The sequence below is a fragment of the Anthonomus grandis genome, chromosome 13, assembly GCF_022605725.1.
Source record: "Anthonomus grandis grandis chromosome 13, icAntGran1.3, whole genome shotgun sequence".
In the NCBI taxonomy this organism is placed as follows: Eukaryota; Metazoa; Arthropoda; class Insecta; order Coleoptera; family Curculionidae; genus Anthonomus; species Anthonomus grandis.
Window position 1 is genome coordinate 9715043 of NC_065558.1, and position 19028 is coordinate 9734070.

General features: G+C 35.9%; 1 protein-coding gene across 2 annotated transcripts; it reads right to left on the reverse strand.

Moving 5' to 3' along the window:
* Positions 1-438: 438 nt before the first annotated feature.
* Positions 439-18840, reverse strand: LOC126744250 (collagen alpha-1(IV) chain). Of its 2 annotated transcripts, XM_050451623.1 has the most exons (23): positions 18716-18840; positions 11344-11383; positions 8063-8271; positions 7788-7999; positions 7654-7737; positions 7524-7623; positions 7308-7464; positions 7010-7252; positions 6731-6952; positions 6610-6679; positions 6310-6548; positions 6018-6255; positions 5737-5966; positions 5474-5678; positions 5236-5414; positions 4105-5170; positions 3685-4050; positions 3331-3592; positions 2990-3270; positions 2731-2934; positions 2469-2666; positions 1568-2406; positions 439-1513 (listed from the first exon to the last, which is right to left on the reverse strand). In XM_050451623.1, exons 1-23 carry the CDS (start codon positions 18736-18738, stop codon positions 1256-1258), a joined length of 5925 nt encoding a protein of 1974 aa, XP_050307580.1. In that variant the 5' UTR covers positions 18739-18840; the 3' UTR covers positions 439-1255. The 2 variants fall into 2 exon arrangements, with proteins under 2 accessions (XP_050307580.1, XP_050307579.1); XM_050451622.1 differs by having other exon boundaries at positions 7524-7737.
* Between the last annotated feature and the right edge of the window lie 188 nt (positions 18841-19028).

The following is a 19028-nucleotide window of genomic DNA, read 5'->3' on the forward strand; positions in this document are numbered from 1 at the left end:
TCATGTATTGATAACTGTCTTACAAACGTAACAAGAGATAATAAAAATAATGCCATAAATATAATACTAAAATTTAGAAAAATGCTCTCCCATAAATAAATTAATAAAAGAAATACTAAGCTTCAACTGGAGTGAAAAATTACTTAAATATCAAGATATAAATTTCCAATTTAATTGTTTTTTAGGTATTCTTTTACAAATGATAGTATATCATTTTCCATTTATACGACAAAAACTGTACGTATGTACACATAACAAAAAAAATGGTTCTCAAAGGAAGTCAGAAGAACAATCAAAGACGAAATTACCGATTTGGACGTTTATTTATTTATTTTTATCGGGAACTACTCGGTTTCTTACGGTACTGAGTAACTTCCGATAATACTAGATCTAAGACAGTTTGGTGTAAAATGAAACCAATTAATAAAAAAACACAAAGAAAATTTAATTAAAATTTTATTAAAACGAACAGCAATGGTAGGTAATACAAAATAGTAGGTAGTTTAGAACATGTAAATATTATAAATATATTTTTATGTATAAATATTACAAGTGGCAGTGCTTGAATATAAGCTGAAGATGATAATTATGTATAAGATTACAGTGATTTTAACAAATAAAAAAAAACAAGAATTTAGTGAGAGGCTCTTGAGTGTTTTGACTAGACAAGTGATCGATAATTTATAGGAATGTTAATATAGTACAATCATGTTTTAAATCACTGCAGAAACAAGAAAAACTAAACCGGATGTGATACTTTAAGTTAAAAAAATCCCATATAAAAGAGCTTATATATACTTTATATAAAAGAAGCACCTATTAAATAAAACCCAAAAAAGTCGGTACCTACTTAAGTTTTCCATACTTACATACACTTAACCTAAAATTACTATACAAGAATCTATACATACATGCTTTTTATTGTTAAAACCATGGCACGGCAGTATTAGGAGTTATAAGCGGTATACCGTTAAAACTATTTATCATTTGTCAATGGCATATAGAAAAAAAACTGACAAATTAGGACAAATCAACATTATTGACCACGTGATCAAGTACTTGATCTTCCGATACCGGCACTCATATCACAGCAGACGATCAAGTACTCCGGAAGGAACACTTATTGGTTGAACACATTAGCGCATTTATTAACTGTTCACGTAAAAGTGTTCATTGCCTTAGATTTTAGATGTAAATATGAACAGTTTATTAATTGAAACAATTGTGCCTATTATCAACTAAAGTAAAGCGTATCTTACGTGTTTTTGATACAAACTTGACACCTACTGACTCTATCGCGGACGTTGCCAGCTTTAAGGGTCTGTTTCTGCGGTTTCTGGAACTGTTGGCTTTGCTCGATAGTCGCCAGCCAGAAACTCAACATGTTCGAGAAATAATGGCAGTGACCTTGGGCACCGTTACATTCGATGAATGGCGACGATCTAAAGTCTTCTAGGCAAGAACCGGGACTTGATAGCGATTGGCCTCCTCCGTTAGCACCCGCGCCAGTATGCTACAAAAATAATCGTTACATACATAAAGAAAACAATCAATATAACTTCCTTACCATTACAAAACTGTACCCGATCCATAACGAAGACCATCCACCAGGACATTCCGGTAAAGACAAGGATTGACTATGGACTGCTATAACGTTAGCTGGTGTTTCACAGACCACACACCTAGAAATATATTCTTGGATTGCGGTTTCCTCCACTGGCATCATAGGTATTGGGGCACTGGTCGATAACCAATATGACTTGTCATTTCTATTAGCGTAGTTGCACACGTTGTCTATATCGCAGAATACGAAGGGCATCGTTGAGAATCTTCTGACGCATGAACCTGCCATGCCGAGATCTTGGGCGTGTGGTTTTTCATTACCCGAAACATACAAGAGCGAATAACCCTCCCACAATTTCGTGTGTCCGGCTTCACATTGAGGCACCTCACGGCTTTGACTGTGCCGTACCAATAAGGTTCCAGTCAGATAATCTGATGTTTGTACACATGGTTCTCCTTGGTCACCTTTCGGGCCTACGATACCAGGGACACCATCAAGTCCAGGCCTACCGTCCAGACCGGCATCTCCCTTTTCACCCATGCGCCCTGGCGATCCCGGTGGTCCAGGATATCCTTTATCACCCTTTGGACCTATTGCTCCTGGCGTACCAGGATATCCATCTACTCCCGGGCGACCATCTAACCCTTGCGCTCCTTTCATTCCTTCGAGTCCGGCGTTACCTTTTGGTCCAGGAAGGCCTGGCCGTCCACTATCACCTTTGTCACCTTTGAGACCTATCAAACCAATCGCTCCCACTTCTCCACGAGCACCTAGTTCTCCCTTGAAACCTTGTGGTCCTGGTGGGCCTCTAGGTCCCGTGAGTCCGTCAAGTCCTCTATCACCTACAGATTTTCAAAGTGCTTACAAGTTCTTGTATGTCTTCAATGTTTTACAAAAAACTTACCTTTTTCACCTTGCACTCCAACTGGTCCTGGTACACCTGGAATACCTCTATCACCCTTTTCGCCTGGCACTCCCATTAACCCTGGTGGTCCTCGATCTCCTTTCTCGCCCAAAGGTCCTTGCAAACCATCTAGTCCAGGGCGTCCCGGTGGGCCAGGAGGTCCTACTGGTCCCGGTCGACCGTCAAAGCCTCTATCACCTTTAATTATGATTTTTTTAGAATTAAAGCAGAACGTTTATATTGTATTGTACAATTTTTATACCTTTAGCTCCTTGAAGTCCAATAGGTCCTGGAGGTCCCGGTACGCCAGGTCTTCCAACTAATCCCGGTATTCCACTGATACCCTTTTCTCCCTGGGGTCCAGGAGCTCCCTCTCTTCCATTTTTACCTGGAAGTCCCGGAAGTCCCTTTTCTCCCTTAATCGTTAGTCCGGGCAATCCGGCTAGACCGGCCGGACCTCGATCGCCTAAGCAAATAAATTGTTAAGTATATTATTAATTAAATGGCACATGTTGACTTACCTTTTGGTCCTTCTGGTCCTGGCCATCCGGTATCTCCTTTTAGTCCAGGAAAACCAATATCTCCTTTATCTCCCTTTATACCGGCAGGCCCTGGTAGTCCCCTATCTCCCTTTTCTCCGTCCTTACCGATAATTCCTGGGGGACCTGGTTCGCCTTTGTCTCCTTTAATTGTAATTGGAATGCCTGGAGGACCTCTTTCTCCCATATCTCCCTTAATTCCTGGATAACCTTCTGGTCCCAAAGGACCTGGCATGCCCTTTTCTCCTGGAGATCCATTGTATCTATAAAAATGCATTAATATTAATATCGAATTAAATGTACTTAAAACTGTATAAGCTTACCCGTTAAGTCCTGCTTGACCTTTATCACCTTTCTCTCCAGTTATACCTGGAATTCCTGGAAATCCTCTGTCACCTTTTAATCCCGTCAGACCATCTCTTCCATCCATGCCAGGACTTCCAGGAATTCCTGGTAGACCTTTGTCTCCTTTAGGGCCAGTAAAACCTGGGACACCTGTATCTCCCTTTTTACCTGGTGTTCCTGGCGCTCCATCGAAACCTGGTGTACCACGGTCTCCTTTTTGGCCTGGATAACCCGGCAGACCTATAATGGAAAAAGGATTGTTAATAAATCGCAAATTAAAAGCACCTATGTTTAATGAATAGTAATAGTAATTTAGTATCGCTTCAGCTTACCTTGACCAGGTAAGCCAATATCTCCCTTAGGACCTTCAGGTCCTGGAGCTCCTGGCAAGCCATCGCGACCACGTGGACCCGAAATTCCAGGTTCACCTTTTTGACCTTTCTCGGAAGCTGCCCCTGGTTCTCCTTTTCTGCCATGTAAGCCGGGTATTCCGGCGTTACCCTTCAAACCGGGTAGACCGGGAGGTCCTGGTAAGCCTGGACGGCCTTCTGGTCCTCTATCACCTTTAAGTCCAGAGTAACCTTTCTCGCCTGGCATTCCAATTATTCCAGTAAGACCTGGTGGTCCTTGGTAACCCTTATCTCCCTTTTCTCCTGGTAAACCAGGTCTGCCGTTAAGACCAGGATTTCCGGAAGGTCCTATAGAAAATCAAAGATCTTTAAAAAAGTCTTTCATTAACGTCAAGTCGTTACCTGGTCGTCCCATAGCTCCTTTTAGTCCAGGTAAACCTGCTGGTCCGAAATCACCCTTGGTTCCCTTTTGCCCTGGGAAACCAGGAAGCCCTGGTTTTCCAGATTCTCCCTTTAATCCTTGAAGTCCTTTTGGTCCAGGAGGACCAGGTGGTCCTGTACTTCCAGGAATACCTGCTGGACCAATAGGACCAGGTTCTCCTTTAGGTCCCGGTGGTCCTACAAGACCATTTAAACCGGCAACACCCATATCACCTTTTTCTCCCATTAAACCTTGTAATCCGTCATTGCCGTGGGGTCCCGGTTTACCAGGGAATCCCGGGATACCTTTTTCTCCTTTAAGTCCCATTACACCTGGTGGCCCTGAAGGCCCAGCCTGTGGAATACCGGGTTCTCCTTTAATGCCTCTTGGCCCAATCAGACCAGGTAAACCTCTGGCTCCATCCAATCCCCGATCACCTGGGAAGCCCATGGGACCAACATTTCCTTTGTCACCTCTTGGGCCAGTTAAACCACGACGTCCTATAGGTCCTGGAGGACCCATTGGTCCTGTATTTCCTTTGGGTCCTGGCGTACCGGGTTCGCCTCTTAACCCAGGTAAACCCTGTGGGCCAGGTATGCCCGGTTCTCCCTTTGGCCCCATAGGGCCTTGACTGCCTTTCATTTGGGCAACAATATTAGCGGCACATCTTCCAGCTTTACCTTGAGGACCTTGTAATCCGGGTTCACCTTTTTCTCCCGGGCTTCCGCTAAATCCTGGAGGACCCATTTCTCCTTTAACACTATCTCCTTTTTGACCTTTTTGTCCAGGTGTTCCATCTAAGCCGGGAACTCCGTCCGCACCATCGTAACCCTTTAATCCTTTATCTCCCTTTTCTCCTGGGAATCCAGCCAGACCTTTATCTCCTTTGGGTCCGGGGCCACCCATAGGACCGATCGGTCCTGGCCTGCCGTTTAATCCTTGCTCTCCTTTATCACCCTTGTTGCCTTTAACTAAACTTTCCGAGACTTGAGCTGGTAATCCTCGGTCTCCTGGAGGTCCGTCTGGTCCATCGGTACCATCTTTACCCTATTATCAAAATATATTATGTTAGAAGCAATGACTGTTTAATATTTGCGAATGAGTTAACTTACTGGTGCGCCCGGTTTTCCTGGTATACCAGGTATACCAACTTGTCCTGGTTGACCCATAGCTCCCGGCGGGCCGGGAGGTCCTCTAGGTCCAATATCTCCTTCTCTGCCGTCAAAACCTCTGTCTCCTTTGTCACCTTTCGGACCGGGTAAGCAGTCGATGCAAGTTCCACCTTTATCACCTGAAACACCAATAGATAATTAAAATTTCAATAATCTCTTGAAAAAATTGTCTTATAACCTTTTTCTCCAAATGATCCAGGAGCTCCAGGTATTCCCGGTCGTCCTGCATTACCCTTTTCACCTCTGGGACCTGGCGGACCAGAGTCTCCAGGGATACCGTTAAGGGAATCTCCAGGCGCTCCTCGAGTTCCTTGAAAACCTTTTTCACCCTTACTTCCTTTATCGCCGTCTCGTCCGGGAATTCCATTATCACCTTTTGGGCCCTAATCAAATGATATATAAAATAGTGTTGTCGCTTAGCGAATAATCCGTTTAACTTACAATTATTGAATAACCTTTTTCACCAGGGTTTCCTCTAGGACCCTGAGGACCCTGCAAACCTGGAAAACCTCTCGGTCCTTCTCCTCCTGGATGGCCAATTGAACCAGATTCACCTTTGTCTCCCTTATCGCCAGGCGGACCTTCAGGACCCGCTCTTCCTGGCACTCCCGGTCCACCCACTGGTCCAGGTGGACCTCTTTGCCCAGGATCTCCATTAAAACCGTCAGTACCTGTAATAATTAAATCTATAGGAGTTTTTATTATTACATATTTTTACTGACCTTTAGGTCCTTGCGGACCAGGATATCCTCTAGGACCTTGAGGTCCAGGTGGTCCCGGCGTTCCTTTTCCACCTCCCGGCGGCCCGGGTGGTCCCGTTAAACCTAAATTTCCTTTAGGGCCGTCACGTCCCGGTTCTCCCTTAGATCCCGGTCTGCCGGGTAAACCTGGAAGTCCTTCTAATCCTCGATCTCCTTTCTGTCCTGGTGGACCTGGTGGACCAGCATAGCCGTCACGCCCCTAAATTTAATATTTATATATAGATTTTTCTAAATTGGTGTGGCGAATATTTACCCTTGGGCCAGGTGGACCGATAAGTCCTTTCTCTCCCTTCATACCGATGGCTCCGGGAATACCATAGTCTCCTTCAACACCTTGGTCTCCCTTTTGACCTTGAAAACCCATATCTCCGCGGTCACCTTTCATACCTTGGTCTCCTTTAGGACCGATCTGGGTAGTTCTATTGTGGAACTCCGATCTAGCGAGTGGAGAGTCACCTTTTTGACCTGGTGGGCCCGTTTCTCCTTTCTGACCTTTAAAGGTGTCATTAATAATTAGTTTAATAAAATAACGTTTAATTAAAAAATTGCTTACCTTTCATTCCACTATATCCCACTCCCATTTGGCCTTTTTGACCTTTGGCCCCCGGTGGGCCCGTAAAACCCTAAAAAAGGAATATATTATTGAATTTATTTAATTATAATAATTTACTTACTCTAGGACCAATATCCCCAGCAGGCCCGGGTAACCCAGGTGGACCTTGTGGCCCTGGATGTCCAGGCGGTCCGGTAACGCCGTCTCTTCCAGGTTCTCCTTTTTGGCCCTTTAAGTTAATTTCACAGTGGGCAGCCTCACCCTTCTCTCCTTTTATACCTTGTGGTCCGGGAAAACCTCTGGGACCGCTATCACCCTGAGCACCAGGAAGACCGGGGCTTCCCTAAAAATGAGAGCTCCTTTTATCTGGAATGGAAACGAAAAGGTAATAAGAGCGTACATCTGTACCATTACAACCATCCAATCCAGGTATACCGGGAGGTCCTTCAGGACCTGGTAGACCAGGGATTCCGTTTACACCAGGGAAACCGGGAAGACCTGTTTTTCCTCTATCACCTTTGGGACCGCGAGGTCCCTGCGGACCAGTTTCTCCTCTATCTCCTTTTTCGCCTGCTAGACCTTCATCTCCTGGAAATCCACGGATACCTTTATCGCCGTTACGACCTGGGAGGCCTGGGAAACCCTGAAATATATACCATGGTAATAAAGGATATTAATATAATGGAATAAAAACATACTCTGTTTCCTTTTTCGGCAAAACACTTTGGAATGCATTTTTCAGACATGTTTCTTGGACCGAGGGCGCTGCCAGGAGCTTCGATAATATCGTAACTGCTACCGTACGGTCTTCGGTTTTCATATGGACTGCTTGGGTAGGACCCGTATGAATCATATCTGCAATATGAATTGTTTAATTACTACTTTAGTTAAATAAATATGGATGGAACACTTACCCACTACTCTGGGAGGCTCCTCCTCGACCCACGGAGACTGCTCCTGCGGAATATCCTCCAGAGCCTGCACCTGCTCCGGCATACCCTCCTGAGCTTGCACCTGCTCCAGCATATCCTCCTGAGCCAGCACCCGCTCCGACATATCCTCCCGAGGCTGAACCTGTTCCGGTATATCCAGAGCCTGTTCCAGAGCTGTAACTTGAATCATATCTTCCTGAAATAGAACAAGAGTTATTGACTGAATTCGAGCATTGTAAAATTTACCTTGGGATTGCGATCCATATTCACCACCAGCTGCTGCAGATCCAGAACCGTAACCGCCGTGAGATGTTCCATAGGAGGCTCTACCGCCATAACCTCCCGCTGCCTCCCAAGTTCTTCCTCCGGGATAGCCTCTGGATCCGTATTCGTACGATTGGTCATACCGTGGCGATGAAGTTTCACCGAAGAGCTCTTGGCTTGCAGCTTGGTCCCCTCTTTAGAAAATTTTAATTCGTAAACGGTTGTGACTAAGTTAAAAAGATGTGTTATGTGTTCACCTGTTTTCTTGCTCATCTTCGTCAATTTCATTTTCATCCTCAACCTCTACTCGAGTATTGCTGCTGTATTCTTGTGAGGTTTGCACGTCGTCGTAACCTCCATTTCTGTATGTACCTCCCGAAGGTCTCCTTGGATAATTGCGATTGTCCGGTCTTCCGTAGAGTCCCGTTCTGTTCGCCGATCTATGTACGCTGCCTTGAAGAAATTGCTAAACCAGAAAATTAGAGAAATTTATAAATTGTTCAAGAACCCTCATAAATTATTAATTCTAACTATTAATTAAGAAAAGCACCCTTCATATTATTTTAATTTTGAGTTTTTCAATAGTTTCATGCTCAACAGTGATTAAGTTATGTAGATCCGTATCTAGATTTATTGTTAAATAGAAAACTTTTTCTTCTTTTTCCTCATATTGTAGGCCTTATTTTCCAACTTAATTCTTTTTAGACGTTGAGTCCAATCATTTGGCGTCTTGTCCATGGTCTTCCATCTCTAGCGATGAAGAAAAAATAAAGTTGATGATGATCGGAAAAAAAATGAAACGTCGGAGTAATTTTTTTTTGCGTCATATTGTAATAAATAAAAAGTGGCAATGAAAAACTGATTTTAATTTTCTGATATCTCTTTAAATAAAGTCGGTAGAAGGTAAAAATGATTTTGACAAATTTCGATTTTTTTTGGATATCTCCAGAAGTATCTGGAATATTACAATTTTTTAAACGTCAGTTTATTAAGCTCCAAATTGCGCAACTTTGCCTTTATTTAACCGACCCTGTAACTCTTACGGTTTCCGAGATTTCAATGGTCACCTTCGAATTTGGGACACCCTGTACAGTTGTTCAAAGTAGGTTTTCTATTGGAGTTCATCAAGTTATAGTGTTCGTGTATATTCCACTATTCCGAGTTTCATATTCGAACAGGGTCTACAACATATGAAAATAAAAAAAAAATTCGTTGTTCAACTGTTAACGATGTTAGTGGGTCGAAATATGACATGTTACCTATTATGAATTAATATATAAATATATTTATTAATATGTGAAAATTGTATTAATAATAAAGGTTGTTCAATCGATCAATGCCTAAGACTAGCGAATTATTGTCTTTTGTCATGATATATTTTAATTAGATCCCATAAGCCAATACATATATACATATGTATAAATAGGAAAAACGCCTCCATACATAAATTACGGTGAGTAAGAATTAAAAGAAATGGGCACGCAGCCAGAAATATTTTTGTAGAAGCACGCCAGCCGGGTTGAATAATGTACACAATAACGATTGCCTAATTATAAAGAAAAGGGGAAATTTAATACTTTTTCAATGTGCTGACGTTTCATTTCTACATAACATTATTATTACAGAATACAAAACAATACTTTAAACGATACACAAAATTATTAATTCAAACACCCTTAAACAATTGCACAAAGTACTCTTTGAAAAGCCCTTATATAACAGATGAAAGCCACGCCTCCTGTTTTGTTTATATAAGTCATGTGATGGATTATGCATTGGGAAACAAAGGGTCACGTGATAATTAAGCTCCTCCCACCTTATGACGTGGCGACTCAAGATAGCGGCCGAAAGTGCTATACGAGGGAAAGTCGAAAACTTATGAGTCTGCCCTAACAAATGGAGATCTTAAAAATAATATTTATTTTAATTTTTAAAAGAGGTTATTATCACTTAAGGCTATTAAGCTTATTGTTCTGAAATTTCCAGAAAAAAAAATACGTTCTGTCCTTGTTCCATAAACGATATTTTCTTATGTGGGATAATAGCCGAACTACGTAATTAGTTCGAGCGTTGTAAATGTTTAACTCAGGTACATCTGACACGACGAGTAATGAACACGACCGAAAAACCATCTTATGTCGTTCCCATTTTCGAAAATATATTGCGGCCGATATCTTGTAAGTTAAAAATTACATCGGGCGGTGCTCTTTCATTAAAAGATTTGCAATTAAAGAAGAGAGCCAGCCGAAGAGACATTTTATCCGAAATTGTTAATTTCGCGATGAAGTTATTTACAGTCCGGTTGTAACAGTATAACCTTTCCCGATTTTTTATGGTTATTTCTCTTAAAGAATTCCCTCTTGTCCGAGTTGTTATTTTCTTTGGTTTAATGGCAAAGGGGCGTTAATGGGGATTATTTTGAAATTTACGTCCGTTTGTTCAGCTCCGCAGGTCATTAATATATGCAAGCCTGTAATAATAATATAGATCGGAAGTTCTTGTTTTCTTTAATGGACATCTGGTGGGTGAAGTTCACTACATTTTACACTATATTTGAAGAATTTCTTCATTTAAGAATTAGAGGTGTTAACTGACAAGACATCTACAGGGTATTCCGTTAAATATTTTATATCTCAATAGAATCCATTATTTTATAATTTTTTTTCTTTCAGGCAGTTGAGAAAATTTGCCTTCTTCAGTCCATTTTTTAAGATTAATTTTTCGGAAAAAAACCGAAGATCAAAGTGTGAATTACTTTAACTGCCTAGAAGAGGTAAATAGCTTCCATTCTTTGAAAGGCATTAACCAAATTTTAATATTTATGTTCTTTCAAGCAGTTGTGTTCAGAAGGTTAAGTACGTCAGGCAGTGACAGTCTTTCTGAACACAGAGAAACTTTTGAAAAGCTCGAAACATCTGAATGGCTTCAATTTACTGGAAGAAAGACTTGCTGGCTTTAATTTTTATAGAAACAGTAGAAACATTCATTCAACTGCTTGAAAGAGCTAAATAGCTTTAATTTTTTTGAAAGATATTGACTAAATTTAAATTCTTATTTCTTTCAGGTTGTTATGTTTAAAAGGGCAATTACGTCAGGTAGTGAAAGTCTTTCTGAATACAGAAAAACTTTTGAAAACCTCTAAACATAAATGGCTGTAACTTATTGGAAGAAAAAGTGGTTGTCTTAAATTCTTGTAGAAACAGTAGAAAAATGAGTGATTTTAACTATATGGAAGAGGAGGTAATTGATATTTTTAAAGATAATGGACCCATTTAAAAATATTTGTTTTTCCAGACAGTGGTAATTATGATCAAGCTCTCCCAGGTTTTTCAAACTTCAATTGCCAGATAGAAACACCCTGTATTGTTATTTATTTTAGGCAAAAAATGTGAAAAAATATCAACAAATTTACATTTTTTTTATATAATAATGCCTTAAACTAAATATAATCCTACCACATAAATACAAGATAGACTCTCGTGACATATTCTTCCTTATAATATCTTCATTTTAGAAATTTGGTTATAGGGTTACTTACCCCAGATACGGCTGATATCCCCAAATACAACACCATGAACCTAAAAAAGAAATAGAAAACAAATTATTAATATTCTTCCTTATGTTATAATTTTAAGTCATACTTATTAAATGACTAAAATAAGCAATTTTTAAATTAGCTTCCGCAACTGTGTATCTGCTGACAATACAATTAAAAACTTGCAAAATGTGACTAGGAGTTCTAACGTATCTTAGCCGTATATCTCTTCTGTCGTTATTTTATTTAACGAAACATTTCAAAGGCGCTTCCTTTAAATCTCAGGTGAAAATTTTAATTGGAATTTTATAATTAGGATTTCCGCGATTTTGTATACTGATGGAATTTACCTCAGAAGTTAAGGAATATTCGATTACATATAAAAGTATATAGGCGACTCTTATAGTCGCCTATGGAAAATTATATTAGGGATTTGTTTGCTATAGTTTTTACAGTTTTTTATGCAACTTCATCCATATGAGTAGTAAAGTGAGTTTTGTCTGAACTGAACTATATAATTAATAAAGAAAAATGCTTAAAGCTTCTTTGACCATGAGTTCTAAGGATTATTGTTGAATATAGTGTTACGAGACAGGGGTCTAGCCAATCTAATATTCCAATTTCAGAAAGAATATCGTTTGAGGGCATATATCTAGTTTTTGACAAAAAGTATTTTCAAAAAACCAATTTTTAATTATTTTGAGTTTTTTTTTGCAGATGTATTTCGAAAGACCTATTTAGTAGAGAATGTGATAAATTAAATAATGCATCAGATACAAAAAGGACCAATTTTTGTAGTTTATTAATTTCTACTAACATGTAGTTTCTTTCAAAGCAAATTGTTACTTTTCATGACAAAATATTGAACAAAAATGGTTTGGATGGGATTGCATCTGCAGTTTTAACACTCCCAAGTTTAGGGAGGTATATATTATCGTGTTGCTTGCTATTTTCTTAAATTGGAAACAATTCTTTTCGTAGAAAGTTATGTTCAACTTTTAAAAGTTTGCTTGACAAAATATAAAATGTGTCATCTGCAAAGCTTATAAGCGTGTAAAACTGCTATACATTTTCTAGTCTTTGGATCTGTTTTATTTTATGTAAAAATAAAATTAACTTTCATTTTGGAAATATCCCTAGAGTATTTCGTTTCTCAATGACTTTGTTCTCTATTTCTCTGAATCTGAACATAATATTTCTTAAGCTTTCTTCTCCTTTACTGCATTTCAGTTTTCTTTTTTTCAGCTCATTATCACTCAGGACAAGTATTATTTTAATAACATGCATTTGAGGTTGGTTATTAAGTTTGAAAACGGAAAAAGAATAGCATTTTTCCCATTTGCTTTTAATTGCATTATATTCATATTTTCCTAATTTTGTAGCTTACTATAGATATAAAATTTATACATAACTATTTATAGTTGAGTGTGAGATAAGCTATCGCTTATTTCCACCATATTTCATTTCTATAATTATAAACCATATTGAAATCTTATTTTTCTCTGATGTAATTAGACTCCGGACATAACCCAATTAAAATTCCATTAAGAACATCATGATATTTTATTCTTATTCATTAAGATGGGTTATGATGTTTGAAAGTAAGAAAAATATAAAATTTGTGATCTTTTACATTTGTACCAAAATTCGTTTCTCACTGAACCTTTTGAAATCTTTTTTTTTCTGATTAAGATCCTTAATAATTTTTATCAGTTATTATTATCCCTTTCATCGAGGATTCAATAAAAATGGAAGTATAACAATTTTTAATCTTCTTTTACTTTATCGCTCCATTTCATTACTTCATTACTGTTTAAATCATCTTAAAATTAAGAAGAAAAACTCACTTCCTTGATCTATCTGTATACACTAGTTTTTATCGTGTTTCCTGCTGAGCGGGGAAAAAACATATTAAAACATTACGACGTTTATAAGCTTTAATATTGACATAATACCTAAGACCACTCTTTTCCTATTTATCTTCTAATTTTTAAGACAAAATTGCATATATTATGAATACGTATTAACTGCTTTAATAGAAAATTATATGCTCTCCAAAACATGTAGATTAAATGCCTTGATAATACGGTAATAGATATGTAGTATGTAAAGTTTTGTTTAGCTCAATCCGATCCAGATTAAATATGTAAATTAAATCTAATAATTTAGATCTTTATCGTGAATACTATAAGAATAAATTAGTATATTCGTTTTTGATACCGTGCCGATATCGAATAACTACTGGTGTAGTAGGAAAATTGTTTTAGGATGCATTGAGATAACACTAATCGGGCATCTTTTTTGATTAAGTTAAAATAGGTGCAGGGAACTGTAAAAATATGATATTTTTTTAGTACATCCGTTTAACGAAATTTATATGTAACTGATAAAGCATATCATCTTTTCGGTTTTGCGAGCTGAATTATTCTGCATGATGGAATTATCACTTTTAACCGGATACAATGGCCCAAATGACACGTTATTTAGGTTTTGTGATAACTAAGATTCTGTAAAGGTCACCAATAAATTTAATAAGCATATTATACGTTTATATATACCAAAAAATAATTCAAAGCTGAAGAAATCAGATTATTAAGGAATTTAACAGGTTTGTGAAAAATTGGTAAAAAAGTTTCAGCTTTTGAGGGTAAAAGTCAAAAGAGTTTGCATTTAATTCATGTTTGTGATAAAATTCGCAAATAACCAAATACATGTTAATCCCTTTGTAATTTTTGACTCAAGATAAACTATGACTGGAACTCTTTCACTTAATTTAAAAATTAATATCCTTTTATTTAATTTAATTTTTACTCCATTTCCTCGGATATGCTGCACTTTGTTGTTATTTTTCAACATTCCTGATTATGTGGCTAAGATTAAATCAACAAATCCTTTCATAAGATTTAAATTGAATATTACAAAATTTAAATTTAGAAAAAGGCGATTCATTAAATTATTCAATAATAAGCATAAAAGTTATACCAATAGAATACCATGTGTAACAATAGAAAAACTGGAAATTTAAATTTAATATTATATATTATTAATATTAATATTATATATATTACTGTATATTATTTAAAAATTATACTAAAATAAAAAAATATGAGCCCAAAAAGAATATTGAATTAAAATATAACCTTGAGTTTAGTTGTGGGATGGGATCGAAGGAATAAAAACAAACGTCACTTTATGTACTGGCCAACGTTTCGCAATAATTTTATTGCTTCATCAGGGCCCTAAGGTAACAAAAAAGACACAATGAAAAAAGGATTATTATATATAAACAAAATTTAACTTTTTGGGGTTTTGTTGATACCACCAAAAAAAGAAAAAAAAAACAGAAAAACAAAAAAAAAAAAAAAAAACGACAAAATCTTAGATTTGAAATAAAAAAAAATTACACAACAAAAAAAAAAATGATAAAATTACTTACATAACAGTGTGATTTTGCTTGTCATAAAAAAGCATGTTTACATGATTTTTTATGACAAGCAAAATCACACTGTTATGTAAGTAATTTTATCATTTTTTTTTGTTGTGTAATTTTTTTTATTTCAAATCTAAGATTTTGTCGTTTTTTTTTTTTTTTTTTTTGTTTTTCTGTTTTTTTTTTCTTTTTTTGGTGGTATCAACAAAACCCCAAAAAGTTAAATTTTGTTTATATATAATAATCCTTTTTTCATTGTGTCTTTTTTGTTACCTTAGGGCCCTGATGAAGCAATAAAATTATTGCGAAACGTTGGCCAGTACATAAAGTGACGTTTGTTTTTATTCCTTCGATCCCATCCCACAACTAAACTCAAGATTTCAAACCTATAGGATCGCAACTAGAATTTATTTAAAATATAACATTAGGCTACGCAGTTTATTAATATGAAAAAATGAAAGTTGAATAAGAACATTGCAGTAAATTAACAAACCAAATAATAAAGAGTGTATTTGGTAAAAGATAACATTCAAATATCTTTCAAATAATTCAAAACATGCCACTCCAATACTACACCAATCGATATTATATTTTCTTAGACAAAAATATGAAAAACTAATTTTCTCCTATACATCAGAAATAAGGCAACAAATAAAAAGATAGATTAATAGATTTCGTTAGTCGTACGCTGTAGTTGACTATCGGAAAAGTCAAAAGAAAATTTATTTTGTCAAAATAAAATTTAAAAAAAAATCGGTTTTGTTTGAAAATTTGTGCACCAACCAAAACGTGCTTCGTCTACATTTTCTTTTATTTTGGCGTTCCCGATAACACATATTGTTAATGAGATGTACTACATGACCTAAGTCTCACAGGTAAACATTTTGAAGCTTTTTAGAATAAGCTTCGTCATAAGTAATAAAAATAATATGGCTCTATCTAACTTAATTTGACGCATCTTTAACTCAAGTTCCAAGTCACTTGAACCACTATTAAAGCGGCTTTAGTTTGGATGTGATCAATACATTGCAACCACGCATTAAATAGCAAAATATACCAGTTTGGTTAACATAGATCTTAGGTGCGGAAGTACCTCTGCTATAATATTATTTAACATAAAAATCATAGGTAAAACCTTAAATTAAAGAGAGACCAATGGCTTCACCGACTAGTGAGTAGTTTACTAATAACAGAATTTCTGTGGGTTATTGTTTGTCGCATTGCTGCTTTGCGATGCTTTTACTAATCTTACGGTAAACAATTGTAAATCTGCACTATTTTAAACTTTATTTGCCTCTTTCAGAGAAAGCCTTAACCAAAATAACTACTGTTGCAAAGAATAGAATCTTGCCCTTTAATTGCGTGATCAATTTATGACGTAACCTTATTTTTAAGACATAATGTGATAATTAATATAGAGGGGTTTTATGGACATTTTTACTAGCTTTGTTTTGAGTAAGATTCTTACTAGCAGTGTGCCAAACTAATGTAAGGTACTCATCTTCATTAAGGCATGCCTTTTTGGGGCTTAAGCAACAAGGCGTTAGTGAACATTATTTTTGTGAATAAAAAAAGCAGTTAGATACCTATGTGATTACTTCGATTGAGAGATTCTTGTAAACCCCTTTTAATAACTCCAAAAATCTTAACTCAATTTTTTTTATCTTGGAAACAGCTACTCATTCATAAATTATGTCCTAAACCTTCCTCTAATATTGATCATAGATCCCGTTAAGTAGATAATCTTTCTCTACCAATCCCTACATCCTCCCAGAAACTCGCTCATATACTTAAAAAATTACAAATGTGTTCCTCTATGTATTAGACTAACATTAGATGTTAAAAAATTCTAAAGCAAGTTAAAATCACTTTTATTAACTAAAGCATATTATAGCCTTGATGAATTTTTTAACGATTCCTTTTGACCTATGCTCTAGGATCATTTTCATATTTTGTAATACCTTTTGTTTTGTTTTATTATTTTTTAATTTACTTTCTTTAACTTCTGTTTTTAGCAGCAATTTTGTTTTGTTAGTTTTGATAATGTGTTTTTGAAAGTTTTATAGTTTAAAAATATGTATTGGCCCTTCTATGAATTTGTAATTTTTTACTTTTTAGGATGTTTCTACACAAGGTTTTGTCTTACGTAATACTGCACATTTTCAAATTTTCTTTCTAATGTGAATCTTAATTGGAATATATAAGAGAAGTCTTTACAAATAAAGGAAACTCCAAATACTTCTATTTAATCAAAAATCTGTTACATTTTCAAGATTCCTTCCATATTTTTGAAAATAAAATTTAATTTCTACGCTTTTTCTTCGGACAACCTGTTCTTCACCGAATAACTCTGTATTATAAATTAAATGTATATAAATTAAATGTATATATATTATGTATATATATCTGTATATAAATTAAATGTATGTAAACTTTAAGTAGCGATTCCTTGGTTAAACCTTAAACAAAGAATTTAAATTGAGATTAAGGGAATTCCTAAAAAATTAGTAGTAGTGATTGTCAATGAAAATAGAGAATAATGACAAAATCATATGAAGAGTATTTCGAAAGAAATGCACAACTTGCCAAAATTCTAAATATATAATTTTTAAGATATTTCCATTGCAAAACTACATCAATGGATCTGTATGCATATAATACGTAAGTATATTTTTTATGAAAAATTACAAAAACATTAATTTTTCCTTGAATATTTCATTCTCTAATTTAAAACTTAATCCATTTAGAGCATATATGCTCACATAATGGCTTTTCCTTAAAAAATGTCAATAGATGTATAGAATACTCTGTAAGTACTGTAATGACTAAAACACACAAAAAAAATTAAATTTACCCGCGCATTATTTAGTTAGCAATGCAAATTGATTTTTGCTTTAAACCTTTTACACCTTGAATTTTGGAAACGAAGCAATTTCAGAAATATATTTATAGGTTTTTTTGCTGATCCTAGGAACATGGACTTCAATTCTTGCGCCTGTTTAATAAGCATTAAGAAAAAATAATGTCAAGCGCTGTAGATAATTATTGAAAAAGTAACTAGTATGTAGTAGGTATCAAGTCGAGTTTAAATGAACTAAACAATATAAGGGGTCTTTTATAAAAGAAACATAATTTGGCCAAATTTATATGCCTGGATACATTAATTAACTTATTATATATTTTTTGAATATTACAAAACGACCAACATATCGGACAAAATATCTGTGTGAGATACAAATTTTGTTATAAGGGGGTTGTATTTTTAAAAAAATCTATGATAACAAGGTGTTCAAAGTATATCTATCTTTTTTAGTAAGGGAGGTAGTAAAGGAAATCTTTAAAAAACTACTTTAGTAGAGACTATATTTTAAGTAGAGAATAATTGAGTTAGTATAGGGAGTTCAGTTAATGGAAAGCCTATTTTGTCTTAAATAAATGAGATGCTCCAAAGTGAATTCAAATTTATTTGTTCCAAAACTTAACGATAAAATATGATTTAAGTAAATGTTCTTAAAGGCTTCCCTAAATCTTGCATCATTTACTTGTAAAACTTAATTCCAGAAAGTTTTAGAGACAAATAATAGTTTTCGAAAAATATTAACTTGACCATGCTAGAAACACCAGATTCAACAAAAAATGCATTAATTCAGCATTTTTTTAACTGGAATAATTTATATGGATATTTCTAAACGTGAACTCTATAGAAACTTTAAGACATTTTGCGGTCTTTACAGATAATGAGGCAAATAACCTATTACACTAGAATCAACTAATAAATGGTTTTTAAAGTAACTTTATAAACACCCTACATAATAATTTAATTTATTAATTGGTACAATTACGTAATATCTACCACTTGGAACACTAAATAACACTATCACCGATGATAAAACACGCCTCAAAATTCGCATTTAAACCCATCAAAATCTGCACCGGGACACTTACCACTTGAGTCCATGGTCGGTCATCGCGACCGTCCGATCCCCGTCTGGGGAAAACACTCAACAGCACTTCAACCTTATGTAAAGAACACACGCGAGTTCGCGCGTAACTAAAAATCACCACTCAAACCATCATCTTCGAGCTTACAGCCATCCACTTCCACATCTTGATGGAGATGCGCGATTTCGGCCGCTCTAACTTCTACCTCAAATAACTCTTGAACCTGTTAAGTTGGAGTAGTGAAATTCGTTTTGGGGTCTAATGGATGTTTGATGAATGTGCATGTGAAATTTCGTCGGTCTAGGATGAATGGGAG

What these genes read in the sequence shown, in the direction of transcription:
- LOC126744250 (XM_050451622.1), bottom strand. Translation starts at nt 18,738, where the DNA reads ATGACCGACCATGGACTCAAGTG. An exon ending in ATGGTTGTAATGGTACAGAT is followed by an intron (nt 6,953 to 7,009) that starts GTACGCTCTTAT and finishes TCTCATTTTTAG; the next exon opens with GGAAGCCCCGGTCTTCCTGG. An exon ending in GGGATATAGTGGAATGAAAG is followed by an intron (nt 6,549 to 6,609) that starts GTAAGCAATTTT and finishes ACACCTTTAAAG; the next exon opens with GTCAGAAAGGAGAAACGGGC.